The sequence below is a fragment of the Acytostelium subglobosum genome (assembly GCF_000787575.1).
Source record: "Acytostelium subglobosum LB1 DNA, scaffold: scaffold5, whole genome shotgun sequence".
NCBI lineage: Eukaryota > Evosea > Eumycetozoa > Acytosteliales > Acytosteliaceae > Acytostelium > Acytostelium subglobosum.
Window position 1 is genome coordinate 1,147,904 of NW_012236527.1, and position 26,122 is coordinate 1,174,025.

A 26,122-nucleotide genomic window follows, 5' to 3' on the forward strand; every position below is an offset into this window, starting at 1 on the left:
TGATTGAACGATCGATCAACTTACTTGGAGAAGAAGCTGAGCACCTGTCGAACCCTTGGATTGTCCAGGATGCCAACCTCCTTCTTCAATACAGTGTTCCTAGTGTTCTCCAGTTGCTGCTTGTCTGGCCACTCCTCCACTGGCGAGAATACAATCGGTGTATGCTGCGGGTTCTCATATATGTTGTCGATCGATAGCTTTACAAAGTGTGATACCCTTCTCAAGAACTCCTCATAGTCCTCCTTCATTCTGTTATTGTTGTTGTCATTGTCATTGTCGTTGCATTAGTGCACTGATCAATAAATCAATGTTGTGTATGAATGATGATGATGATACATACAGTCTGCTTGCCTCTGCATTGAGTGGAGGGTATTCGAAGCGATCAGGATTGTGAAATATAGACTTGATGTAACAGAGGACGTGAGCAATCAGATGCTTGTCGGCGCTCCAATCGTGGAAGTGATGTGACAGATCTATCTCACCGTCCATTCCTATCAGTGGATGGAAGACTGGTGTTTGGAACTTGACAGCTGGGCATGCATCTGGGAAGCTGATTGTGATTGTGATTGTGATAGTCGTATCAATACATTGCACTCTCTGTACCTGCTGCTGCTGTCACTACACTCTATGATGAACCTACTCGTCTGGTATGATAACAACAAACCTGATCACTGATGATCTGTATATTCTATTCCTCACAAACAGTACGCAATGCCATTCAAACAATGAGTTGGTCGATGGTATAACATATAGTCCACGTATCATTATCTCTGATAGTTTCTTGCTGTTGGTTTAGATAAGTGAATGAGTGAGTATGTCCTGTCCTGTCTGTGACTCATTGATTGATACATACTATTCAAACAACAGTCTATACTTTATGTTCTCTGTTGTTGAAGATGACGCTGGTGATGTCTGTGATGTCTGTGATGTTTGTGACGAAGGTGATGTTTGTTGTTGTTGTTGTTGTGTTTGCTGTGTCTGTTGTTGTTGTTGGTTCTTCATTGCTTCAGCAGTATCATCAGTAAAGTTATATGTTTGTTGAGGTGCCTGTGACTGATCATTCGGTGTAGTCAACAAGTCATCAACATCAATCAAGTTATTGGACGTCATCCTTTATATATCCTATATCTATATCTAATCTAAGTATCTGTATCACTATCACACAAGTTGCAAGTATCTCAAAATGATCAAACCTGAAGATTCGTGTCCCTTTCATTCAACACACACTCACACTCACAATGTTGATTTGATTGGATTCCAGACAGATAAACCTGGAACAACATGACCATTCCATTCTTTATTTGGTTATTACTACCGACTACTGGTAGGGCTTGTCTAGTAGTGCTTCCAGTTGGAGTATGAGCGCATACTTCTTGTACTCCTGTGCCAAAGGTTTGATGCTACGTTGTACCACGTTGTTGACTTCAGGTCGTGATCCATTTAGTTGTCTAATCATCTCCATGATTACATCCACATTGTTCCTAGTTGGTCTTCTTATCTCACGTTTGATATTCGATACCAACTTGTCATTGGATTGTAACGATTGTTGTTGATTATGTTGTTGATGTTGTTGTTGTTGTGATTGTAGAGTGGATGGTGATGATGGGACTGATGCTGCGCTACTACTCTTTACTGTGACTGGAGTGGAGGATGCTGGAGTTGACTCTTGTGCCATGCGTGGAGCTTGTGATGACGCTAGTGGCCATGAGGACATGGACGTTGACATCGATGGTGATGGTATAAGTGTGGATGGTCCAGACTGTATGAAGTTTGGTATGGATATTGGAGGTGGAGGTGTACTGTGTTGTTGTTGTGTTGTTGGTTGTGATGTATTGCTGGTCGATGATGATGAAGATGAAGAGGTTGCTGACGATGATGATGCAGGGGTGGTGGCTTTGAGTGGTGGAGTCGAGGGGAATGGCAGCGGGAACTGCATTGGTGGTGAGAGTGAGTGTTGTGTTGGAGAGACTGGAGGAGATGTAGGAACTGCAGCAGCTGAGACTGGTCCTGTTGATGGTGGCGGAGTTGATGGTGGAGTGCTAACTGACGACGAGGGTGATGGAGGCGTAGGAGTATGTGGTGCAGACTGTGGCGGGGATGTGACCACTGGTGCACTTGTTGATGGAGGAGGCGAGCTCACGGTAGATGGAGTGGTCGATGTGGACGATGGCGAGGGAGGGGCTGCCACCTTGGCACCCAGCTTGAAGGGCGCGGCAAGCTTGGAAGTTCTCCTTCGTTTGGGTGGCTGGTTGCCTCGCTTTATCGCTGACTCTAGGTCACTGTCCATCTCTGCCTCGTCGATTGACACGTCAAGACGTGTGCCCTTGTCCTTGCGATACGGATTGCCAAACAGTGGATGATTGGGCTTCTTGTCTTCATCAATGTCTCGCAATGTCTCTCGCTTGTTCAATGTCTCGTGATAGTTGCCCATTTGACTGATGGGCACATGGTACTTGGCCTCCTCGTCGTCATGGCGCTTCTTGAACAGATGGTGTCGCATCCTGTCCAGCTGGCCCAGCAGCTGATTCTTTTGAATATCAAACACGTTGCGATGTAGTACATTGGTGGCTTGACTAAATGATGAGGAGTTGGTCGATTGGAACGAGTCCTCAAACTGCTCGGCGTTTGTGTCGTCGTCCGCGTCGCCCATTGGTGCCAATGCATCCGATCCACTACTCTCCAATATCTTGTGTACACTCCTATTGCTAAAGAACGTCCTACTGCTGTAGGACGACACGACACTCTGTCCGGTCAGCTCCACCTTGGGAGGGGGTGGCTGTGATTGTACCATCTTCTGTTGTTGTTGTTGTTGCTGCTGTTGTTGTTGTTGTGGTCGCTGTTGAGGTGGTTGCTTTCCTGTGATTGGCGGAGGTTGTTGTTGCTGTTGCTGTTGTTGTTGCTGCTGTTGCTGTCGCTCAGCATCCTTTGCTTGGATCTGGACGGACAAAGCCTTGAGTCGCTTGGCAATATTGCCCATGTAGTTGGTGAACTGCATGTCGATGTTGTCGGGCACCAGGTTTAATGTACAGAATCGCTTCAGGGCATTCCTCATCGGCATGATGTAGTAGGGTGGGATAGATAGCAGGTAGCTCTCAAACTCCTGCTTCCACTTGGGCGACGGTGACAACTTCAACTGATTGACCAGCTCATCCAACAGTGTCCACAGTCTCGGATAGTTATATGGGAAGACGAACAAGTTCACCGTCTGTCCATTTGAGCTTGGTCTCAGGTATCCAAATGGTTCGCCTTGTCCAGATATCGATTGGCTATTATATACAAATGTCTTTGTTTGATTGATTGATTGATTGAGTGAGTACGGGTGATTGATCATGGATCATGTGATCGAGATGAGGAAAACATACTTGTGCACAGTTGACCTTTGCAGAGATGAGGTATTGAGTGGCTGGGCATACTTCAACTTCATACTTGTCGAATGGGAAGTTCTCTGGGATGCTCGGATCCTTGTCAGTTAAGGAATACCTTATGATTGGATGTGAATTACGTTGTGGCTGGATGTGATCGGTCAATCAGACTTAAGTTAGTAAGATGAAGCCGGCTGACGATGCATTCGACAACAAACATACCAATGAGCTAGTGTGCAAGTCTGGATAGTAAGCCTCTGGTATCGGCCAGAAGCCTACCTGACCCGTGCGTACATAGATCATCTTGTGAAGTGATGGTGGAGGCACGTGTGGGAGAGATGGCTGAGGGATGGCTTCGAGTGAGACTACCACACCACTCTGTAGACGCTGAATCAGTGACTCGATCTGTAGTATCATCTGTTTCATATTGGTGGCGACCTGTAACTTGCCACCAGTCGCATCACACGTGGACGCCATGGTCTCTGTCTGTTGCTGAGAAGGTTGGCTTGGCGGCAGTCCACTGGCGACACCAGCGAATCGCATCATGATTGAGTAGAGACGCTGGTCCCAACGATAGGGCTCGTGGGTCATCTCTGAACCGGGCAATTGAGAGCGTGGCAGCGAGAAGGTGTCGACGACGCCTGCGGCGTAGTTTGACGCTTGTGTGGTCATGCAGCTGCCGTCGGTGAGCAGGATGACGACGGATGGGTCGACGAACCAGGGGTTGCGACCCATGCCATAGTTGTCGATCATCTGATGCAGACGGAACTGATTGAGCAAGTCGAATGCACGCGATAGTGAGGCGGGCAGATTGGAGAGGTCGCATGCGCTCAGGTTCTTCAACTCGCCAAGGAACGATGTGTAAGGGTCGCGCCATCCACTCTTTATCGCATGGTTCGATTCTTCAGTCGTTATCAAGAAGAATCGATCATTCCTTATTGAACTATCCTTTGATCTTATCTTTATAAAGTGTTCAATGGCAGCCTTTGAACAATCCAACAATGTCATACCATTCGATGTCTTTTGTGCCATTGATCCACTAGTATCAACAACGAATGTTATATACATTGTGTTTGTTTCTTTCTTTCTTTCTTTCTTTCAAGTGTGACAGGTTCTTGCTTGTTGAGTTATTGATTGTTTGAGTGACTGACTGTTGGTTGATCGTTCACTTTGTTCGTTCCTTTATTCGTTAGTTCGAGGCATCAAGCACTTCTAGCCTTGAACTATTATATATATATATATATATATATATATATTGGTATTACAGATATTTAATGAATGAATGTTGAATGAATGAATGAATGAATGAATGAATGAATGTTGAATGAATGAATGAACGAATCAAGATAGAATGAATGGAGTGAACAACACAACTTCACTTCTTGATACCCCCCCTTTACTTTTTGATTGGACACGATGACTTGACAAGTTGTCAGTCCAGTCTTGTGTATATATATACTACAAGTAATAACAGTTATAACATGTACAAAACATGTTAATGAAGTTCATCAAGATCTTGTTATTCAAACTTGACAAACAACCCCAAACCCAAGTTAAACAAACATCTCTCAAGAGGGTAGACATGTGTCATTGGTTGATCAAGGAGATATTTAAAATGTCGATTGAATGATCCTATCATCCGATTTCATATCGTTTCATCATATTGACTAATGATTGACACAGTCTTTAGTTGTCAAGTGAGTGAATACTGTTGGCTGGAGAGGTATTGAGAGAAGATGATTGAACTCTTTGTGTCACCAATTGAGAAGACGATTGTTCATCATCATCATCAGTTGTTTGTTTTGTACCAATCCATCGGACATCGAAGTGATTGGTGTGAATCGATTCGCTCGAATTGCCAAGAGGAGGGAAAGTGCTTATTAATGCCAGCATTGCACTTGGTACCGTTTCATATTTAATTGAGACGTCTCGTCATTCATTGTACTATTACAACAAAACCTCATCTATACATACTACTACTTAATTATCAATCAAACACACAAAGATGACAAGATCCATCATTGTACTCCTTGTGATTGCTACTATCATTGTTAGTGCAACTGCTATGCCTGATCTGGATAACTGTCAATTCTCCAACGGTACCCACCATTACGACTTCTCTGGCTTGTATAACACAACCCAATACTCCAGGGCAAGTGGAAGAAACACTGTATGTAACATCAAGATAGAAGGAATTCGAATGATAACTAACATGGAAACTACACTACCACATAATAATAGTATTACTTCAACATCTGTGCCCCATCACAGTTATGTCAAATGAAGGCTGGCAATTCTGACTCGGTTGTCTGTCAACAATCGGGATCAACCTTCTATAACCTCGGTCTTTCAAAGACTGGTCAATGGTCTGCTCTAAGTAAGAGTCAACATTAATAGATTGATTGTTGGATTGGATTAATGAATGCTGACACTCTATATCCATTTATAATGATTTAGGTAATGGTAAAGAGGGTGCCCAAGTCCATTACAGTGATGGTGCACCTTGCTCTAGGGCAATCAGAAACACTGTGATTCAGCTAGAATGTGGAACTGGACCTACTACTATCTTAAGTGTGTCCGAGGTTGAAGCATGCTCATATGAAATAACAATGTCAAGCTCTCTCGCATGTCCTCAATAACCAACCATTTTGCTCTGGACAACCATCGGAATGAATTCTCCAAATTAAATATTATTCCATCACACTTAATAAATCAATTTAATAATTGATCAAAAGTGGACAATAAAAATATATTTTATTAAAATCTCCAAAGTATTCAAATAATTAATAAAGTATACTTTGATGTTGGAATAGATATTAATAGTGACACCAAAGTATAATATTTGAAGAGGCTTAGTTCCACCTGTTTTGTCACGATAGTAGTCATAGAACTTGGTATTACGCGGGTCTGGAGGACTCATCATTGGAGCAGCACTACTTGGGATATGGTGACACACAAAGTGTAAAAAAATAGTGATTGTAGGTAACGTTAAAGTTTATTTATAAACTTTAATAAACGTGCCCTTTGTGTCTTCTCTTTGAAAGTCTCCTTCAAGTTGAACCATGACAATACTTACCAGCTTATCCAACTATCTTCTCCAACATATCGTAACCTTTTTGCACGATGAGATCGACAGGATCTGCCTGTTCCTCACCTGTCGACAGTTCCTCTCCCAACTTAACTCTGCATACCCCTCACCCTTCATCCCACGAATAGAGCGAGAGGATGAACACGAGTATCAACTCTACCTCCAACTGAACGAGTGGTGGCACCCAGATCAAGCTCCCTCAAGCACTCTCTACTTGGCAAAGAATACTCCAGTCCTTCCCTCAGCCGGACTTGACTACATGTCGTCTGACGCATTCGGATATGTATGCCACTATTATCCAAACCTGCTAGCCAACCTCGTTATCCTCTCCAAGCCTCTCAGATTCTCCCTCCTGGAGCATGTCCAAACCATTGAGTGCAGCCATGCTCCTCGCAAAGTAGTCAAGGATCTGGATGTGTATCTCCCTTGTTGGGGAGAGCCTTGCCAAGTGTCGGAATTGTACATCCAACAGGAATACTTTGCCATCAGACCCCAGCTTCAAGGCGAGTCTGACATTGGAACACAACTTCGCACATGTGGAGGGATCGACGACTACCCTGTTGCATTCGAGTTGCTACAACTGCTAAAACTAGTGGAGACACTCTCCATCCTGGACCGGCAGCAGGGATCCTGTATACGTCTTCGGCTCATAGACAGTCTCTCCAACATTGTCTTAATCGTGCGAATCACCAAGTCCAAGGAGAATGGCACTGTGTCTGTCAAACATGGCCTTCTCGAGGTCATTCCCCAGCCATACCAAACCCTGATGGAGGTCATCGCATCCCAACACATCGACATTGACACATACACATATACATACATAGATAACATGTTAATCATTCTGACCGATCAAGAAAAGAAGCAACGAATAATGAATTGAATGGACAATACCACATTGTTCAGTGATGTATTATGTCAATTGTCCAGGGCCATGCATGTTGCAGTAATTATGCAAGTAATCTGTACTTGGCCTGGCCTGAGGACTGGTTAGTTTATTGAAGTTGAACGTGAAGAGTTGAGTTGGAGGTCGCTTCGGCGAGGGATGGGAATGGAAGATTCATATATGATCGGGACGGATAAAGTTGAGGTCCTCCGAACAGTAGAACGACGACTTGGGATCAGCCTCCAAGGGGTCAAGGATACCATCATTACAAACTAAGGAGAAGAGAAAATAGGATGGAAGAGACTATTAAGATGGAGAAAGAATACCAACCAATACTAACAATGACTTACTTAGTTGGGACACAAACGACTCGATCTCTCTAAACTCAGGGTCGGTTGAAGACTTGAACATCAGGGAGATGTTCCTTTCAGCTTGAGAAGGTGAGTTTGAGGCGAATTCGACTTTGAAGTAGTTGGCAGCAGAAGACTGGAAGATTTGCATCTCGACAACTGTGTCGATTTCCTCCTGGACGAACATGGCCGAGGAAAGGAGGAGATTGTTGATATAGAGGTTGGCACCGATGTTGAATGCCTTGAGGCGGAATTGGTAGACATCGGTTGCCAGCACATCAAAGAAGCCAGTGATAGTTCCTGTAAACGGCATGTCTCCATTGAACGATTCGATTGCTATATCGTTGAGTTGAGTTAGATCGGAGATACAATCAAGAGACGGAGGAGGAGTCCAATGAATGGATTGGATTTGAGCATACCTGGCTGTTTGATCAGGGTAATGGAGGTGACTGGATCACCGTCAATGGCTCCATATGAGGACTCTGGGAAGATGTTGAGCTGGTAACGACTGCCTCCAAGGCGACAGGAGATCCCAGCGTTGGTTAGACAGTTCTCCAATTCCACTTCATCCTTCTTAGCAGCAATCCTGGCGGACGTGGTGGAGTCACCTTCAAAAGAAAAGAAGATGCCAAACTCTGCAACTTGAGAAGATGCCCTCGGTTCCTTGACTCAGTGTTTCGTGGAAGTTCAGAGTTAACCCACTTTAGTGTGTTCCCTCCCATTTTCAAATTATATCCCAGACGAAAGACATTCATTCATACATTCAATGACCTCATTATTATTATTATTATCTACAGATACAAACATATATACAAATGAAGCAATCGGGTATATTACAATTTCTCAGTAATAATAATAAAGCTAGTAACAACAACAATGATGGAGCTAATAAAGCTGCAAGTACCAACACAAATAATACATTGAAACTATTACCCAACAACAACAAACCGTCGTTGAGTCTAAAGCCACAACTACAACAACCAACACCCTCTGTATATAAACAACCTCAACTATCACTCTCGCCAAAGAAACCTTCCCTACTACCAACAACATCAACAACATCAACCATTGTATGTTGTCACCTTCACAATCAATCAAACCTACATTCTTATGTTACTAACATCACAACTTACAACACAAGTCTTCAGCAACAGCAACAACTAAAACAACCAATGTAGATGATGACTTTGACTTTGGAATGACAGAGGACACTCCAATGGTTGAGCAGGTTGCTGCTCAATCGGCTACACCACCAACACCTCCAAAGCCATCACTATCGTTGACACCAAACAAGGCAAGCCCATCATCGTCGAAGCTCAATCTAAAGAACATGACGGCGCTCAACATTGGCACTGGTGTGAGGGGTGCAGCAGCAACAACAACTGTGAGCAGCGGAAGTGGAAGCAGTGGATCAAGCAACAACAATGAAAGCTCTGGCAACTTGCTAAACTACTTTAGCAAAGTCCAAACGTCCTCCTCATCCTCATCAGAGGCCACACCATCAACACCGACAAAGCCACCTTGGAGATCACAGCCGACGAGGGCAGCAGCAGCCGCCGCCAACGAAGCCATTTCAAGAAAGAGAAAGATGGATGAGGAGTTTGACGACGATGTCGTAATTGACGAGCAGGACGACGAGGACTATGTGGACAAAGATGATGACTTTGACTTTGACGACGAGGTCGTGTCCACGCCCAGCAAATCAAGGGGCAAGAGCGCCGCTGCCCCCTCCACGCCAAAGAAGTCTGCGTCCAAGGCCACCTCATCCGCATCCACGCCCACACGCAAGACGCCCGCACAAACAAAGAAAGAGAAGAATGAGGAGCGCTATGGATGGCTTGAGGACGTCAAGGATGCGAATCAGTTGCCAGTGGGCCACCCAGACTATGACGCCAGGACACTGCACATCCCTCAGCAAGCATTGGCCAAGCTGTCTGCATTCGAGCGCCAATACTGGGAGATCAAATCGATGTGCTACGACACTGTGGTGTTCTTCAAGAAGGGCAAGTTCTACGAGTTGTACGAGGGCGACGCCGACATTGGTCACGAGAAGTTTGGTCTAAAGATGACGGACCGTGTCAACATGCGCATGGTGGGCGTGCCCGAGTCGTCGTTCCCTGGCTGGGCGTCCAAGTTCATCCTGGCCGGCTACAAGGTGTCTAGGGTGGACCAGGTCGAATCGCGTATCTCAATGGACAAGCGACAGAATCAGTTTGGTGCTGCATCGGCCAAGGACTCAATCATCAAGCGTGAGCTCACTTCGATCATGACCATTGGCACACTGGTCGACGAGGCCTTCCTGCCAGACACATCGTACAACTACTTGATGGCAATCAAAGAGGACGAGTACAAGCGCGAGTTTGGCGTCTGCTTTGTCGACACCTCAATTGGACTATTCAACTTGTGTACATTCGTCGACGACGAGAATCAATCACAGCTCGAGACACTGCTACTACAGACAATGCCACGCGAGGTTCTTATTGAGAAGGGCGGAGTCAGTCCACAGACTGTGGCCACCATCAAGAAGGTACTGCACAATCAAAAGTACCTGCTGGCATCTCGTTGTGTCACCGACTACTGGGACGCCGAGCTAACGCTGGCCACGCTGAAGGACCACCGCAAGGAGATGGCCGATCCAATGCCGGAGCCCCTACCCTCGGTGCAGGACAAACTGATCATGATGTGTGCCATGGGTGCCATCTTTGCCTACCTCGAGGAGACCAAGCTGGCCAAACAGATCATTGGCCAGTCGCGCTTCACCCTCTACAATCCTATGAGTGACGCCAGCTCGCTGATCCTGGATGGCCAGTGTCTGATCAATCTGGAGGTGTTCAACAACACGACCGATGGCTCAAAGGAGGGCTCGCTGTTCCGAGTGCTCAATCGTTGCTCCACCGCCTTTGGCCAACGTATGCTCAAACAATGGGTCTGCCGTCCATTGTGCAATCGCGATTTGATCAATGCACGTCTCGACACTGTACAGTACCTGGGCGAGAACAACGAGGTCTTCACCAAGCTGATGGCCATCTTCACACGCATCCCTGACCTCGAGCGAATGATCTCGCGTATACAGGCACGCCACTCCAAGCTCCCCGACTTGGTGCTGGTGCTCGACACACTGGAGCGCTGCCAAAAGAGTCTGGAAGAGATTGACTGTGTCGACGAAATTGGCTCCAAACTGCTACGTGACTACGCCACGGTGGGCATTGGCTTCCCCAACCTAAAGCCATTGCTCGGAAAGATGAGAGACAGCTTCACCTACGAGAGGAGCACCGACACTTTGACGCCAAGCCTCGGTCTGTCGCCCGAGTACGACAAGTGCAAGGAGAAGATCACAGAGATTGAGCTGAAGCTGGAGAACTACTTGCTGGAGCAGAAGAAGTTCTTCTCGTCGACGTCTGTGTGCTACAAGAACATTGGCAAGGAGCACTATCAGATTGAGGTGCCCGTGGCCGCACTGCAGCGCGTCAAGCTGCCCACCACCTACTCGCTCAAGTCTGAACAGAAGGGCGCCAAGCGATACTACACGCCCTTCATTGAGAAGCAGACCAAGGAACTGTCAGAGTATCAAGACGAGCTGATTGGGCTATCCAAGGAGGTTATCGTGCGAATTCAGGAATCGTTCAACGAGAATGCCTCGGTGTGGTGCCAAGCCGTCAACACACTGGCGCACATTGACTGTCTCCTGTCGCTGGCCAAGGTCAGCCTGTTGTCCACGATGCCAATGTGTCGACCAGAGATTGTAGGCAACTCCGCCAATGCCTACCTGGAGGTGCAGGAGATGCGTCACCCCGCCATCACCATTCAAGGTGGCAGCGACTTCATCCCCAACGATCTGGTACTGGGCAAGCGACCAGACGCGGCCAAGACCAACCCATGCACGATGGTCCTCACAGGCCCCAACATGGGAGGCAAGTCCACTCTGTTGCGCCAAGCTTGCATATTGGTGATCATGGCGCAGATGGGCTGCTACGTGCCGGCCACCATGTGCCGAATGTCGCTGGTCGATCGTATATTCACTCGCTTAGGTGCGAATGACAATATCCTCGCAGGACAATCCACGTTCATGATCGAGCTGCAAGAGACATCGAACGTTCTGCGCTACGCCACACAGAGATCACTGGTCATCATGGATGAGCTGGGTCGTGGCACAAGCACATTCGACGGCTACTCCATAGCCTACTCGGTGCTGAACCAGATCACCAATCACATCAAGTGTCTATGTATGTTTGCCACTCACTACCAATCGCTAGCCAATGAACCCAAGGTCAGCGATGCGATCTCCAAGTGCTACATGTCGTGCCACGTCGATGAGCTCGCCAAGAAGGTAATCTTCCTCTACAAGCTATGCGAAGGTGTCTGTCCCTCGTCCTACGGTATGTTGGTTGGTGGCATGGCAGGCATCCCCGTAGAGGTGGTGCACCGCGCCGAAGAGAAGGCCAAGCAATTCGAGAGGGAGTCTACAATTTCATCCTATATCCAGTATGTATACACTACCAGATGGAGTCCATTAGTGTCAACCAAGTTAATAAGTTACTAACATCTTTGCCTTTGTTCCGCACCCTGTCTATAGTGGAACCACTAGTACAATGGACGCCGCCAAGAAGATCGTCCAATGCTGCAAGTCCAAGGACTATGCCAAACTTGTCGAACTATGGAAGAACATCGATCTCAAATGAACAGGTGTATCATCCCTCATTCTTTCTTAATCATTCCATCCATCCATCCACTTCGTTCGTTCGTAAATGACACCAATAGAGCAAGGTGTCCAGGTCGCTTTATTGAACCATCCATCCATCCATACATGATGCATAGAATATGAACCATTTGTCCTGTCAGGCACTCCTAAGCCACAATCAATTGGTCCTCTGATATGTTTGATTTACTCTGTTGCTCTTCTGCAGGTGGTGCTGGTGTTGCTGTGGTCGTGGTAGTAGTTGAGCTTGTGGTCCTGCTAGGGGATAGATACGTCGTTGGTTAGTGAGTCACTCAACCGGCTCCGGGCAGAATTGTATTACAAACATACTCTGGTGATGAAGCAACAGTTGCAGCAGGCTCGTTCTTTGCCTTCTCCAACAGTTCTGCGCGGTATTCTTCGATCATTCTCTTGTCAAGCTCTCTGGACTCGTTATATCTGCTAGTGTACAGGTTCAGACAGTATTTCTCCACCTTCTTCTGGAAACCCAGCATGGATACCAACATTGTCACTGTACCTGTTTGAGTGAATGTGCACCAGTCTGGATTCTCTGGATGTACGGCGTAGACCGTGACGTCCTCCAATGAAGCCTTTGATGAAAGTGTCTCATTCTTGGTCCTAACAGTGATAAGTCTCTTCTTCTTCTCAAATGTCACCTCCTCAATGAATATGGAGTAATGTATTCCAAACATCTGTGTTTGATCAATATGTTAGTGATCAACCCTGGATGGAACATGAATGTGATTGGTGCAGTCCAGTTCATACCGTCTTGAACCAGCCTGGTGCATCAATGTCCAACTTTGTCTTGCGAATGATTATTTCAATGCCTTCCTCCTCGTTGATCTTGTGCTCGATCACTTCAGAGTCCAAGATGTAGGGGAACAACTTATGCTTTGGGAATCGTCTGTAGTACACCTCCAAGTAGAACTCAACCGAGCACTCATAAGTATAAGCTGGGAATGAATGTGTAGTTGGCATTGTTAATGTATTTGTACAAGTATATATTAATAATAATTGTATATATATATATATTATATCTATATCTATATCTAGTTATTCGTATAAATAATGTTAGTTGAGTACGTCTGTAATGAGGTGGCAACAAAAATGAATGAATGAATGGTTGTTTGAAAGATAGGGTTGTTGATAGTTGGTGATGCCCAACCACTTGAGATCTAAACACAAAATATCAGCTTTTAGTGTGAGGCAAATTTGGATTCAGAAGGAATCCCTGAAGTTGGGCAAAGATTGTTTGTTGTGGACACTGACAAGTGATAACTACTTTATTGTACATGTATCAATCTATTCTGTCTATTGTGTGTTGGTATACATTGAAGCAATCATATCATTGTTGGCAATCAATCCATTATCTGTCTCCTCCCTTTGAACTTGTCTCGACACACCAAATGCCAATCCAATAAACCAAATCATGTGACCCTGTCAGTTGAACTCACAACTACCATCAATATATATTACACATACACTACACATAAGTTTAAGCATGGTATGAGATGATCCTATGATTGAATGAATGATTGAATACAGTTGACTGACATCTTAATCAATCAATCTTACATTACGTTGATGACACAGGATGAACAACAATTCTTTAGCGAACTGAACAAGTATCCAATGTTCACTGAACAACAGCTCAAAGACACATCTGTAAGTTGTTGTTGGTTGTTGAGGTACGTGCACCTAATTAGGATTACTAATAATCATTATTATGATGTATAGGGAGCGAGCAATGCACAACAACAACCAAATATATTATCAATGTTGTCAGCATTTGGTTCAATGGGAAGACCAAGCAGTGCAGCATCAAACAGCAGCAGCAATAGTAATCAATCACAACAACAACAACAGAATGATATAACAGAGTTGGATCAAGGTAAGGGCAACATGTGAATGACATAATGTATGAATGAATGATCACTGACGCACATCACACAAACCATCACAGAGTTCTGGAACAAGCTGAGACAGTTCCTCAATCAACAACTACCAGGTGATAACAGAGCACAAAAGGTTTATGACAACTTTAGAGCTGGTCATCTTCAATATATCAAATCAGAAGGACTTGCTGAGCCAACTGGCATTAGAAGTGTGCCAACACCTGCTGCTACTGATACCGCGACCCAAGTCGGTCTCGAACTAGACTGACAACTCCAAACACGACACTGACAGTAACAATGTAATAAAGTAGAACATACAAGTACAAACGTCGACAGTTGGAAGGGAAAGGAGAAGAAGATGATGATATACTTTGTTCAAAAAGGAATGCAGAGTAGAGTGAACCAACTCTACATACCTGTTTATTGGCAATGTCTTTGAGGATGGTGACCAATGGTTTAGTTGGTTGGCTCCTTGATGATGACAATGTCTGGCTGTGGGGTGGTGATACCTCCGTTCTTTCCGGTTGGGTCGTATGGAAGCATAATGGAGATCTTGACTCCGAGGGTTCCCTGACGGAGGAGAACGTGTCTGCAAGCGTAGTCAACGAAGACGTCGGAGACGTTTCCGGACTTGATCATGTATCCATCTCTGAACTTCATGGCCTTGGCTCTCTGGGCTCTCAACTTACCCGAGACGACGACCTCACAACCCTTGGCACCCTTGAGCATGATCTGGTGCACGATGGCGTAACAGGCACGTCTGACTGGGAGTCCGAGCAAGAGCTTCTGTCTCAAGGAGTCAGCCTGGGCGATGGCGCAGAGACCACGGTTCTGGACCTTCTCGGCGTAGAGGTTGACGGTACCCTCGGCGAAACCGAATCTCTTTTGGACCAAAGAGGTGAGCTCGTGGATGCGACGAGCGTTGGTTCCGACGACAGCCTGGGTCTTGGAGGCACGGATAATGATCTCGGTGGAACCTGGGCCAGTCTTCAACTCAACTCCAGAGTAACCCTCATCCTGGTTGAACTCACGAGTGAAGAACTCGTTCAACTCTGCGTGGAAAACTCCATCGGCAACAAACTATTATGATTGATTGTGATTGATTGACGATGTAAGCTTAACTTGTACAAGAGTACTCTTGAGTCTGAGGTGATGAGGTATCCTCTATCCAATCCAACTCATCCAATACATCCACCGATTGAATGATTGAGTGATCCTAAGTATCGATGTTTACCTTTCTCTTCTTGGATTGCTGGATTGCGGTGCTCATTGTATGATTGATGATTACTCTATTTGATCAGACGATGTGTGAATGAGGAAAAGGACCGAATTGTATTGTGCTGGCTAGGTCTTTATCGAGAGGGTGAGCGTGAGTGAATCGCTGTCACAAAGTAAAAATAAATGAAATTAAACAGAATTTGATTGTGCCGGGCATTTATTTTCGAGACGAAAGTTGCTTTCTCAACTTCCCAACACAACTTTGATTGAGTGTCTCAAGATGTTCATCTCAAGTATGAGTTATGAATTTGATACAACTAAAGATAGGACATGGTATTGTACTCTCAATCATCAAACCAAACTGCTGTCAAACATTGAGAACAAACCAAACATAATGTTGTTGTTGTTATATCTTTGTCTTTAAAACAAAGATATACGGGATGATTTGTGTGTATTGTTTATTGTATACATTTAATGATTAGAGGTACTATTGTTGGGGGGGATGTATATGGAGTAGATTTACTTCTCTTGCTTGCTGGTCTCTTCCTCCTTGTCCAAATCTTGCTCGTTGTATGTCTCTCCTTCCTTTCCCCAACCAAATTTGCCATGTCCAGCTGGATTCAACAACAACATTATTATTATTAGTATATTTATTATAATACCAATTTGAACAAATGTAAACACTTACACTTCTTTGGCAGTCCTCTGGTGCCTGTTCCTGAGTGGCGATCTAATCTGGCGTTCTTATCAACCTTCTCTGATAATACCATTGTTATTATATATTGTTGTTGTTGTTATTGGATTGAATCAAAACAAACAGTGAATTAATATTGTTATTATTATTGAATTATTAATATATTTAATATATATATATGAGTTAGTTATTTATCTAGTTGTAGAATTGAAATGAGGATTGATAGGACTCGGGTGAGAAGGCAGAGAGAGAGTGAGAGGAGAGAGGTTAGGTTAGGGGGCAGAGGATAGTAGAGTGCAGTGTGTTCGTTTTTGTATGGGAAGTTATCAATTATAATAAATAATAGAGAGTAGATCTTTAGATTATCTCCAATTGGTAACTCATAGTTTGTCCATATTTGTATGTGTGTCCAATTCTGGGCTGAGAGGGGGTAGTCCATAGACAATGTCTTAATTGTGTGGGTGTGAGTATGTGTGTGTGTTTAGTCCTTTGGACTTGGATGGACAACCATCCACCATGCCACACCAATAATTGTAATTGAAAGTAATGGTGGTGAACAAGGGCCTTTAAATGAGATGGAGGCACTTGTTGTCGCCCTCTAACTCACTCCTTCTTTATCTCCATGTCTTGGATGTCTGGTGGTTATAGATTGGCGAGTGAGGTGTGTTATCCTTAATTGGTAATCGAGGTGATGATATTTTATTATCTTTGTAATATCAAACAAACACTCTCTGACTCCAACACACATCTGATCCTCAGAGTGATTGATGAGTTCGATGAAGAAGTGTAGTAGTAGTATTAGTAGTAGTAATCATTAATTATGACTATGATTAATGAAAGTAGAATAGTTATAAGTCATTCTTGCATAAGCATTATAAGTATCTTTAATGATGAAGGTGATATTTTATTTGTTTGAATTAATTGTGATTTAGAAGGGTGGGGGAAAGTTCGTCTGTCTGATGAACAGCCCCAGGACCAGTAACATTCTAAGACGCCATTTATCAAGTTCATTGACAATTACTTATTACAAATACATTGACATTTGATATAAATATATACATATTTACCTGAATCATTCATCAATGGCACAGGCTAACCAAGTTCAGCCACACTGGTTCCCAAAGCATCCAGGCAAGGCCTGGGCAGAGAAGTTCTTCCTCATCTACAGTCCAATCTGGATTACACTCTTCATCATCGTCGTGGTCACCGAGGCTTACAAAGTAAGTGTCTATCTACGCTCTTGATCAATCGATCAATCATATATCACAAACTAATAGACGACACTCTATGATAGATGTTTTATGATGTAGAGTTCTTCATCTTGGGTCTCGTGGTGTCTTTGCCATGCGTAGTCTACCCTGCTCTGTTCCCATGCAGTGCTGATCGTGACAAGCCATGGTATGAGCGCTACTGGGTCAAGGCCAACCTGTGGCTGGCCCTGTTTGGCTTTGTCGGCAACTACTTCTGGACACACTACTTCTTCATTCTCTTGCGCGCCACCTATCGTTTCCCAGTCAACTTCCGCTTGAACGAGATCCCTGTGTTCCTGTTCTTTGTGACACACGCCTACTTTGTGTCGTACCACGCCGCCACCACACCAATCCTGCGTCGCTTCTGGTCGTCCTACCCACCAACTCCCGCTGGCCAGCGTCACCCTATGGGTAAGATCGTCGGCTCTGTGCTCCTCGTCTGCGCCATGGCCTACTTCACTGCGTTCATGGAGGCATGGACTCTCGAGAAGGTGCCTTACTACCACATTGACAACCGTGAGCAGATGTACACGGTGGGCTCCACATTCTACATGATCTACTTTGTGATCTCCTTCCCAATGTTCACTCGTATCGACGAGACCAACGACGGTCAGAAGTGGACATTGACCAGAACAGCATTGGAGTCACTGGCATCTGCCATGATCGTCTTTATCCTCTGCGACTTTTGGAGATTGATCGTTGGTGGTCTCACAGGAGATCCAGCCGCCATCATCAAGCCATTCCTTGGTACACATGCAGTCTAAATCGTGTGTCTACGTAGACAACACGCTCAACTCAATTCAACTCAACTCTTGCGAGTCAGTCATAGTACAGTATAATAAACAAGCGGACCAACATACATATCAATGATTGATTTCCAACAACCCATCCTCGTCCTGTCTCATTCCATTCATTCAACTTGTGGCTCACATCCCACTGACGAAACTTCTTGAAATTTCCACAATGTACAATCTTCATTCATTCAACGTGTACAATGAACAAGTAATACATTATTGAGGGTGATGATGTTCTAGTGTTGTTGGTGTTGCTTATACTTATGGCCTATTGATGTACTTATCATATACAAATACATACATTAGTATCACACATAATCCATTCCTCTAAGCGAATCAATCATCTGCCGAAACATCAACAATCAAAGCAAATTAAAGCAAAGGAACCTCCATCTCGCAAAGCGCAAGGACCTGGTAACGCCTTGAAAGGACGTGACACGTGACACGTCACCAATGGAGTACCAGCAGCATCTACAACAGCAACAACATGACATGTCTTTATATCAACCTGTGTTGCAACAGCAGCAACAGCATCAACACCAGATGCAACAGGTGATACAACCTCCTCAACAGATAAAGGCAAGGATTGAGCATATTGATGCGTTGGAGATGCCAGAAGACATCATGAAGCCCTTTGAGGACATCAGTGCCGATGAGGACAGTGAAGATGATGATCTTTCCGATGATGAAAGCTATGACTCCTCAAACAGCAGTGGCGCTGAAGAGGATGACGAAGCTGAGCAACACGAGGACGAAGAGGACTCCAAGCTCAAGAAACAACCTCGTGCCACCACCTCAAAGAAGGCGGCGGCAGCCACATCAAAGACGACGACCACGACCAAAGTGGCCAAGACAGCACCTGCTGACAAGACTGCCGACAAGAAGAAGAAGCCTCCCAATGCATTCATTCTGTTCTCTCAACAGAAGCGCAAGGAGCTCAAGAAGGCCAATCCACAATTCTCCAACGCTCACATATCCACTTTACTCGGTCAAGAGTGGATGGCACTGCATCCATCCGAGAAGAAGAGCTTCTCTGAGCGTGCTGCAAAGATCAGAGACGAGCAAGATCATTCATAGATTGATACCTTGGTCCTCGGCTCGTCCCGGTGCCACCTCAGTTACATTAACATCATGTCCCTCTGGGACCAACTAACATCAAGAGGGAGCCTATACCAACAAGGCCAACATGTTAATCTGTGACCTGTCATATAGCCAGGCACTCATCACGACCTTCTCCCTCGCTCCCTCATGTTGTAAAGGGAGTTGACATTCATTCATTGCTGCATATTAGCATCCACGAGCTAACAGCTCAACAATAACATCAAGATAAGTGTAATAAAGTGATACAACTAATAACAACAGACTCGGTTGCCGTCTTTATTCCTATGATTCTTCGTCTTCGTCTCTCTCTTGTCTGTCTTGACTACTACTACTTCTTCTTCTTCGTATTCTTTCACCACTGGCGAGCAAGACATACCATGATGGCTTTGTAGATGAACTTAAGGCCTGTACTTACCTACCTACCTCTTAGGCCGATTGTTGTTGCTGTGTTTGAGTGTTTGCTTGATCTCCCTGTTGTTGTTGTTGTTGTTGTTGTGTTGTTGCTGCTGGTGTTGTTGTTGTAGTTGCTGATGCTGATGCTGGAGTTGAGAACCTTTGAAGTCTGCGATTTACCAACTCTGGGTCCTCTGTTGATCAACGTCGTGGTTAGAGAGATGATCATGACTTGACTTATCCTGTCTTGCACATAACTCTAAACATACCTGGAATCAATGCACTGTTGGCTGCAGCAAACTTCTTCTTACGTGCAACCACCTCTTGTTGACTGGCGGGGAGCAGAGCCTGCTTGGGATCGACTCTGGTCAGTGGGACCTTGCCGGGACTGGTTGTGGCGGCGTCGTTGTTGGTGCCAGCACTGGCTTTGGCAAACCTCTCCAAACGCTTCTTCATCTTCTCTGGGTCCGTCAGACTGGAATTATCCACTACTGGGCTTGATCCAGTGGCAGCGACGGGTGCTGGTGATGTAGATGTTGTTGCCGACGACGATGACGCAGTCTTGAATCGCTCGGCTCTATATTTCATTCTCTCCTCCATCGTCATGGTCGATATATCTACAGGACCCTTGTTGCTGCCATTGTCTGGTTGCTCAGTGGTCATTGGTTCAGAGGTGGTTGTAGTTGCAGCGGCTGCTGATGTCGTCGATGGTGAAGTTACTGCAGCTTGAGTAGTTGTCGATGTTGTTGTTGGTGAAGTCGTAGCAGCAGCATTCGACTCTGTTGACATTGGAGCATCACCTCCCTTCTCTATATGATCAATCAATCTCTGTTGTAACTCTGCCTTCTTTCCCTTTGTATCTAGACCAAGAGTCATCAACTCCTTCTGCAAGTCCTTGACCTGCATCTTATCAATAGCATCCTTTGTAAGAGTCATTCTTGTTATTTGTTTGAATGATTGTGATTAATTGTACTAAATATAGATATTATTAATTATTATATATATATATTATAGTTAGAAGTTATGTTTGTTGAAAGATACTCTGAGCTCATCCGAAACGAAGCAGCCCAAGTTCAACAACAAAGTGTGTGTATGAGTTGGAAGAAAGAACTTCAATTTGAATTTAATAATAATTGACAACAACAACAACAAACAACAAAGAGGGTTCAAACCACATATTATTAATCATTCCAAAACAATCCAACATTGATATATTTATAATAATAAACCAATTATTACTACATTGTTCTCACATTGTGTAATGATTATTATTATGTAAAGAGGATTGATGTTGTTATTACTATTATCTAAAGTAGTAATACACAGGAGATTGGTCTCTTGGCTGTCTAAAGTGTCTGTGACTTGACAAGGGTAAAGTCGATGGGCTGACTAATCTGGGCGAGCAAACACTCGTCTGGGCCTTATGTTGATGTCACAACAAGCGACACCAAAGCTGGTTGGACTGTGGCAAAGTTGTGGAGTCACAATAGGAGTCTATCATATATGTGTGTCGGTGCATATGTTTGTTAGCTCTCGGTCGGGTCTGGATGCGTATTTCACCGACACGTATCCTCTCCTCCGAGATCTACCAAGCTAGTCCAAGTCAACAACAACTATACAATACAATAAAGAACCAACTACATCTACTACTACTGCCTACTATAGCCATCCATTATTGTTCATATATATATGCACTGTACTGACCAACTAACCTTATTGTTATGTTGGGTTTATTTGAAGGATACATCAAATACTCATCCAATCAATGACTTAAAGCATGTCGTCTGGCTTCTTGTGATAGAGACTGACGATTATCTCCTTGGTATATCGGATCCTGCTGACTACTTTGGCATCCTGTGCCGCGACAAAGTTGGCCAATCTGTCAGTCTTGATGGTGGTCTCATCGCTGCCAACGTAGGTGACCATCTGATCCTTGGTGATGACGATCATTGACTTGTCGACAAAGTTCATCTGAATCGTGTTGTCGCTAAGCCTAAAGGCAATGCCCTTGTTGGCTTTGATCCACTTCTTCACGTAGACTGGGCATGACTGCATCGGTGCAGTGCTGCTGGTGCTGCTGCCATCTACGATCTGCTGCTGCTGCTCAGACAAGAGTTGAAGGCCAAAGTGGTTGCTAAAGAACTTGAGCAGACTGACCTTCTTCTGAGTGTCGTGTGGATGTGTCTCGTTGACATTGACTATCCTTCTTCCATCACCTTCCGTGCCCTTGGCATGCTCCATATAGTGCGCGATACTATAAGTGAGTGGCGTGTTAGTATGTGAGCGTGGCGTGGCGTGGTGTTGACGTGGCATGCGCGAGGACTTACCCTGTGGACACAAGACAGATGATCTTGGTCGAGTCGTTGAAGTAGGCACCAACAGTGTTGTTAGACAACATGTAGCCAAGTCCATACTTGTTAGAGTGGTCAGAGTACTGGGCAACATATACAAGTGAGCTTGGCATCATTCCAGGCTGTCCGCCATTAAAAGGTTCGGTAATATAGTTGTTGGCAATCTTGGCTTCAAGTTCCTTGACCTTGTCCTTGTGTTCGTTATTATTGTTGTTGTTGTTGGTGTCCAGTGTTGGGGCTGGGAGTGTCGATGTCGATGTCACTCCCGTCGTCGTCATCTTATTCTTTAATATATTGGCCATCATATCTATGATTGATTGGATTGATTGGAATGATTCCATAGAGTTAGTGATTGAGTGATTGAGTGATAGAGTGTCGTCCATGGACATAACATACCATTCTCCTTCATCTTCTCCAGTTTCCTAAGCTTCCTAAAGTGGAAGTCATCCTTCTCCACCTCTTCCAGCTTTTGTTGTGATCTTGGTGAGAGTGTACGTTGTTGTTGTTGTTGTTGTTGGGGATGGAGTTGTTGGATCTTCTTACTTGGTGATTGTTTATACTTGCTAGGTGATTGATGATGATATGTTGATGTTGTTGTTGTTGGGATATATTGTGTTGTTGGTTGTGATGGTTGTTGCCTCTGGCTCACTATATTGGTGCTGTCAGACAATGGCAATGGCGCAACAATAGTCGGCTGTTGTTGCAACTTAACGGGTGGAACAGTGAGCGCGGACACTGGCAGATACTTTGGAATCGATGAGAATGTGAAGAAGTTATGTTGTAGTATTTGATTAAGCTTTGGTCGTTGTTCTATTGTTGTTGTTGTGTCGGGGTTAGTGATTGATTGATTGATTGATTGATTGATTGATTGAGTGATATATATACCTGGGATAGGATTTAATATGGATACAATGAGTCTCTTGGCGTCGTCACTGATTGGGGACTCTTTGGGGAAGGTGTACTGGTTCTGCTTGATGCGTTGGTATGTGGTCTTGACATCCTGTGTCTCAAACGGTGGCCTGCCAACCAAGAGTGTGTACAGGATGATACCGATGGACCATATATCCACCTCATAACTATGTCCATTAGAGTTGTCCAATACCTCTGGTGCCATATAGTTTGGTGTTCCACATATCGTCCTTTAGTTGATTGATTGAGTTAGTGAGTGAGTATGATAGATGATGTGGATGATGGTTGGATTGATGGATAACATACTTTTTCCTCTCGCCTTGCTCGATCTTGGTGGACAGACCAAAGTCGCCAACCTTGATCTTCATGTTGTCAATGAAGAGGTTGCCAATCTTTAGGTCACGGTGCACTATTTGGTTGGAGTGGAGGTACAGACAGGCCTGAATAACTTGGTAAACATAGTATTTGACCTCAGCCTCCAAGAGTAGTTTCCTTCTCTTTTGCAGATCCATCACAGTCTGATTGGGATGTTGTCACGTGACATAATGTAAGTAATGGATTGATGGGAGGGAGGGTGTGGGGCGGGGGATGGACGTGTCCCCTCGATCGATCAATCAATCAATCAATCAATCACTCACCATTTGATTACACAATCCAAGTAGGATGTATACGTTCTCATCAGTCTCAAAACAATGTTCAAACTTGACAATGTTATCATGGTTCAGCGAACAGTGTATCCTGATCTCAGACTTCAACTATGGAATGGTGTGGAATGGATTGAGGGTCAGCAATGGGTCATGGTCACGGACCAAGGGGGCGGGTCAAACTTACCTTGGATCTGGGTCTTGGTTTCTGGAGCGCGGATTTGGGGACGATCTTGGCGGCATAGACACGCTTGGTTTCCAGGTCGGTCATTGTGTAGCATCTGGCGAATCCACCCTTGCCCAGGAACTCACCCTGGTGGTACTCCTTGTATATAATGCCTTGGCTTGTCTTGATGGGCTCCCTGACAATGATATTAACATTGGGGTCGTGATGGTGTTGTTGTACTGGTTGGCTTGGCTGAATTGGCTGAGTTGCCATGGTAGATGTGGGGGCGGAGTGTGGTGGGATGGAAGGTCTGATCACCATTGACTTAGTGATTAGTGAAGATGTTGGTTGTTGTTGTTGTTGTTGTTGTGATGTTGGTTGTAATGTTGGTGCCGCTATTGATGATAATGATGATGATGTTGGTTGCTTGTTTATGATGTTATTATTATTGTTGATGTTGAGGTTGACGCGTGGAGAGTAGTTTTCCTGATTCTCTTGCTGATGTAATGATGTGGCTGCAGCCATCAATGCTTTGAATGCATTTGATTGATTGTTATTGTATTGATACTGATGAGTTGTTGTTGATGATGATGATGATGATGTAGTACTAGTTGCCATCCCTAATGCTCCTGATGATTGAGTAGTAGTAGAGTATGTATACATCTTGACTGATTGTTTGTAAGAATGATGAATACTATTTTTTTAGATGATGCTGATTGATTGATTGAATGATTGAATGAGTGAGGTGAGTGAGTGAATGAGTGAGTGTGGATGATTGATTGTTAACGGCGGCGCGCTAACCATTGTCCGTTCGAAGGAGGGAGTATGATCACAAAGCTCGTTTGAAAATGAAAATGATGATGTTGACCATCAATCAATAGTCTATGATCATTAACTTACTTACTCTATTTCAAAGATGTGTGCCTGCCCGCCCGCCACTTGCATTCATGCATACACTCGCCGTTGACAGGGTTGAAACAAAGGGAGGGAACAAAGAAACAACAAACAAACAGATCAAACACTACAAACAAACAATCAGATGATCAGTTCACCAAACACAACTGTTTGTTTTTAGTTTTTGATTTTTGATCACACTTTCAATCATTGTTTGCCACTCTTTTGTTTATTCAGTACATTGAACATCATAGATAATCAATGTATACTATACAATCATGACAATAAACTATATAAACACATCTATAAACCTTGATCATTACCGTCAAAGTAATCAACTTCCCGACTTCTTGGGAAGTGCGACCGTTTGATAATTTTGACCGTTTCAGCCCACTTTGTGTGGGTTGCGCGCAGTTTTTCAAATTCAAATCTTGAATCTCCTGATCTTTTGATTTATGGGTTGGATCGACATCATTATTTGGATCGATCACAAGACGAATGGAATGATCGCCATCCTTTGATGTGGATACTGTGATTTGAACGTTTGTTTGTACCATCTATGTGTATCCAATGATCTGTGTATCAGGTTTAAAGATGTAAATATGATGAGTAGCCTAATGAATGGATGAATGTTAGTCGATTTGGCATGTCTGGAAGTCGACAGCATCCATTCAATGAATACATACCATAATGTTATACTGTTAAAGTTTGATAGAGATAATAGAGAGAGATAGATGACAATCTCTGAGAGGAAATGTGGACATGATACAAAGTTGAACAGTCCACCTTGAGGTATCTCATAGACAACTTTGCCGGCAGATGACTTTGATGTTGACGATGAAGAACGATTCCTGATGTCAGCCAATATACAATGTACTTGATATTGAGTATATGATGCCAATGTAAAGATTATGATCTTGACCAATGCATTAGGCACACTGAGCATTAGACCTGAACATTGTTGTAGGTCTCCATTGAAGCGGTAGGCATGCTCTGCCAATGGAGACAATGACGCAAAGAAGTAGTATGCTGCGCCAGAGACAAAGAGTAGCACGGACATTGTCGAGTATGAATGAGCCTGTATACATAGTGTCTCGTATAGTCTTCGAGCACCCTGTACACCAAGCAATACGTAGTAAACAATAAGATACCTGCTACACTTATCACCATTGTATACGGCCAGTGTTATCACCAACAATGTCAGCGAGAAGCATAATGCCAACATATAGAATATAGTCCAAGCATGTTTAGTCTCTATTATCTGTCTATCCAAATAGAGTGAGTGAGACAATGTATGAACCAATGATCTTGATGGTGATGATCGACCACGTTGTTGTTGTTTAGTGTGTTCAATGTTCAACTTGCCATAACTTGTAAGTTCATTGAATGATTGATTGAATGCTCTAAACAAGTATATTGAAGTGGCAACAATCC

General features: G+C 44.3%; 16 protein-coding genes across 16 annotated transcripts; 6 read left to right on the forward strand and 10 right to left on the reverse strand.

The window, feature by feature from the left end:
- Positions 1 to 20: 20 nt before the first annotated feature.
- SAMD00019534_032210 (hypothetical protein) lies at positions 21 to 1,110 on the reverse strand (the record flags this gene model as incomplete). Its single annotated transcript, XM_012901354.1, has 4 exons — positions 21 to 249; positions 341 to 550; positions 641 to 784; positions 854 to 1,110. The coding sequence occupies 4 exons, from the start codon at positions 1,108 to 1,110 to the stop codon at positions 21 to 23; spliced, it is 840 nt and encodes a 279-aa protein (XP_012756808.1).
- Positions 1,111 to 1,318: 208 nt separating this feature from the next.
- SAMD00019534_032220 (hypothetical protein) lies at positions 1,319 to 4,394 on the reverse strand (the record flags this gene model as incomplete). The annotated part of the gene is made up of 3 exons (XM_012901355.1): positions 1,319 to 3,283; positions 3,363 to 3,509; positions 3,585 to 4,394. The coding sequence occupies 3 exons, from the start codon at positions 4,392 to 4,394 to the stop codon at positions 1,319 to 1,321; spliced, it is 2,922 nt and encodes a 973-aa protein (XP_012756809.1).
- Positions 4,395 to 5,427: 1,033 nt separating this feature from the next.
- Positions 5,428 to 6,001, forward strand: SAMD00019534_032230 (hypothetical protein; the record flags this gene model as incomplete). The annotated part of the gene is made up of 3 exons (XM_012901356.1): positions 5,428 to 5,532; positions 5,604 to 5,739; positions 5,820 to 6,001. 3 exons carry the CDS (start codon positions 5,428 to 5,430, stop codon positions 5,999 to 6,001), a joined length of 423 nt encoding a protein of 140 aa, XP_012756810.1.
- Positions 6,002 to 6,424: 423 nt separating this feature from the next.
- Positions 6,425 to 7,330, forward strand: SAMD00019534_032240 (hypothetical protein; the record flags this gene model as incomplete). Its single annotated transcript, XM_012901357.1, has 1 exon — positions 6,425 to 7,330. The coding sequence occupies one exon, from the start codon at positions 6,425 to 6,427 to the stop codon at positions 7,328 to 7,330; it is 906 nt and encodes a 301-aa protein (XP_012756811.1).
- Positions 7,331 to 7,507: 177 nt separating this feature from the next.
- SAMD00019534_032250 (hypothetical protein) lies at positions 7,508 to 8,459 on the reverse strand (the record flags this gene model as incomplete). Its single annotated transcript, XM_012901358.1, has 4 exons — positions 7,508 to 7,605; positions 7,684 to 8,019; positions 8,103 to 8,346; positions 8,445 to 8,459. 4 exons carry the CDS (start codon positions 8,457 to 8,459, stop codon positions 7,508 to 7,510), a joined length of 693 nt encoding a protein of 230 aa, XP_012756812.1.
- Positions 8,460 to 8,881: 422 nt separating this feature from the next.
- Positions 8,882 to 12,362, forward strand: SAMD00019534_032260 (hypothetical protein; the record flags this gene model as incomplete). The annotated part of the gene is made up of 2 exons (XM_012901359.1): positions 8,882 to 12,165; positions 12,257 to 12,362. The coding sequence occupies 2 exons, from the start codon at positions 8,882 to 8,884 to the stop codon at positions 12,360 to 12,362; spliced, it is 3,390 nt and encodes a 1,129-aa protein (XP_012756813.1).
- A 310-nt stretch (positions 12,363 to 12,672) lies between these two features.
- On the reverse strand, positions 12,673 to 13,375 carry SAMD00019534_032270 (hypothetical protein; the record flags this gene model as incomplete). Its single annotated transcript, XM_012901360.1, has 2 exons — positions 12,673 to 13,071; positions 13,145 to 13,375. Coding segments are annotated over 2 exons (630 nt in total), but the record flags the coding sequence as incomplete, so codon positions are not given.
- A 588-nt stretch (positions 13,376 to 13,963) lies between these two features.
- SAMD00019534_032280 (hypothetical protein) lies at positions 13,964 to 14,542 on the forward strand (the record flags this gene model as incomplete). The annotated part of the gene is made up of 3 exons (XM_012901361.1): positions 13,964 to 14,044; positions 14,117 to 14,270; positions 14,343 to 14,542. 3 exons carry the CDS (start codon positions 13,964 to 13,966, stop codon positions 14,540 to 14,542), a joined length of 435 nt encoding a protein of 144 aa, XP_012756815.1.
- Positions 14,543 to 14,730: 188 nt separating this feature from the next.
- On the reverse strand, positions 14,731 to 15,544 carry SAMD00019534_032290 (hypothetical protein; the record flags this gene model as incomplete). Its single annotated transcript, XM_012901362.1, has 2 exons — positions 14,731 to 15,354; positions 15,509 to 15,544. The coding sequence occupies 2 exons, from the start codon at positions 15,542 to 15,544 to the stop codon at positions 14,731 to 14,733; spliced, it is 660 nt and encodes a 219-aa protein (XP_012756816.1).
- Positions 15,545 to 15,982: 438 nt separating this feature from the next.
- On the reverse strand, positions 15,983 to 16,236 carry SAMD00019534_032300 (hypothetical protein; the record flags this gene model as incomplete). Its single annotated transcript, XM_012901363.1, has 2 exons — positions 15,983 to 16,106; positions 16,181 to 16,236. Coding segments are annotated over 2 exons (180 nt in total), but the record flags the coding sequence as incomplete, so codon positions are not given.
- A 1,032-nt stretch (positions 16,237 to 17,268) lies between these two features.
- SAMD00019534_032310 (hypothetical protein) lies at positions 17,269 to 18,200 on the forward strand (the record flags this gene model as incomplete). The annotated part of the gene is made up of 2 exons (XM_012901364.1): positions 17,269 to 17,406; positions 17,481 to 18,200. 2 exons carry the CDS (start codon positions 17,269 to 17,271, stop codon positions 18,198 to 18,200), a joined length of 858 nt encoding a protein of 285 aa, XP_012756818.1.
- Positions 18,201 to 18,683: 483 nt separating this feature from the next.
- SAMD00019534_032320 (hypothetical protein) lies at positions 18,684 to 19,307 on the forward strand (the record flags this gene model as incomplete). The annotated part of the gene is made up of 1 exon (XM_012901365.1): positions 18,684 to 19,307. One exon carries the CDS (start codon positions 18,684 to 18,686, stop codon positions 19,305 to 19,307), a length of 624 nt encoding a protein of 207 aa, XP_012756819.1.
- A 450-nt stretch (positions 19,308 to 19,757) lies between these two features.
- Positions 19,758 to 20,660, reverse strand: SAMD00019534_032330 (hypothetical protein; the record flags this gene model as incomplete). Its single annotated transcript, XM_012901366.1, has 2 exons — positions 19,758 to 19,918; positions 19,994 to 20,660. 2 exons carry the CDS (start codon positions 20,658 to 20,660, stop codon positions 19,758 to 19,760), a joined length of 828 nt encoding a protein of 275 aa, XP_012756820.1.
- An 834-nt stretch (positions 20,661 to 21,494) lies between these two features.
- On the reverse strand, positions 21,495 to 23,496 carry SAMD00019534_032340 (hypothetical protein; the record flags this gene model as incomplete). The annotated part of the gene is made up of 5 exons (XM_012901367.1): positions 21,495 to 21,978; positions 22,052 to 22,382; positions 22,472 to 22,885; positions 22,961 to 23,214; positions 23,291 to 23,496. 5 exons carry the CDS (start codon positions 23,494 to 23,496, stop codon positions 21,495 to 21,497), a joined length of 1,689 nt encoding a protein of 562 aa, XP_012756821.1.
- A 114-nt stretch (positions 23,497 to 23,610) lies between these two features.
- SAMD00019534_032350 (hypothetical protein) lies at positions 23,611 to 24,412 on the reverse strand (the record flags this gene model as incomplete). Its single annotated transcript, XM_012901368.1, has 2 exons — positions 23,611 to 23,739; positions 23,816 to 24,412. 2 exons carry the CDS (start codon positions 24,410 to 24,412, stop codon positions 23,611 to 23,613), a joined length of 726 nt encoding a protein of 241 aa, XP_012756822.1.
- Positions 24,413 to 25,175: 763 nt separating this feature from the next.
- Positions 25,176 to 25,913, reverse strand: SAMD00019534_032360 (hypothetical protein; the record flags this gene model as incomplete). Its single annotated transcript, XM_012901369.1, has 2 exons — positions 25,176 to 25,302; positions 25,375 to 25,913. The coding sequence occupies 2 exons, from the start codon at positions 25,911 to 25,913 to the stop codon at positions 25,176 to 25,178; spliced, it is 666 nt and encodes a 221-aa protein (XP_012756823.1).
- Positions 25,914 to 26,122: the final 209 nt, after the last annotated feature.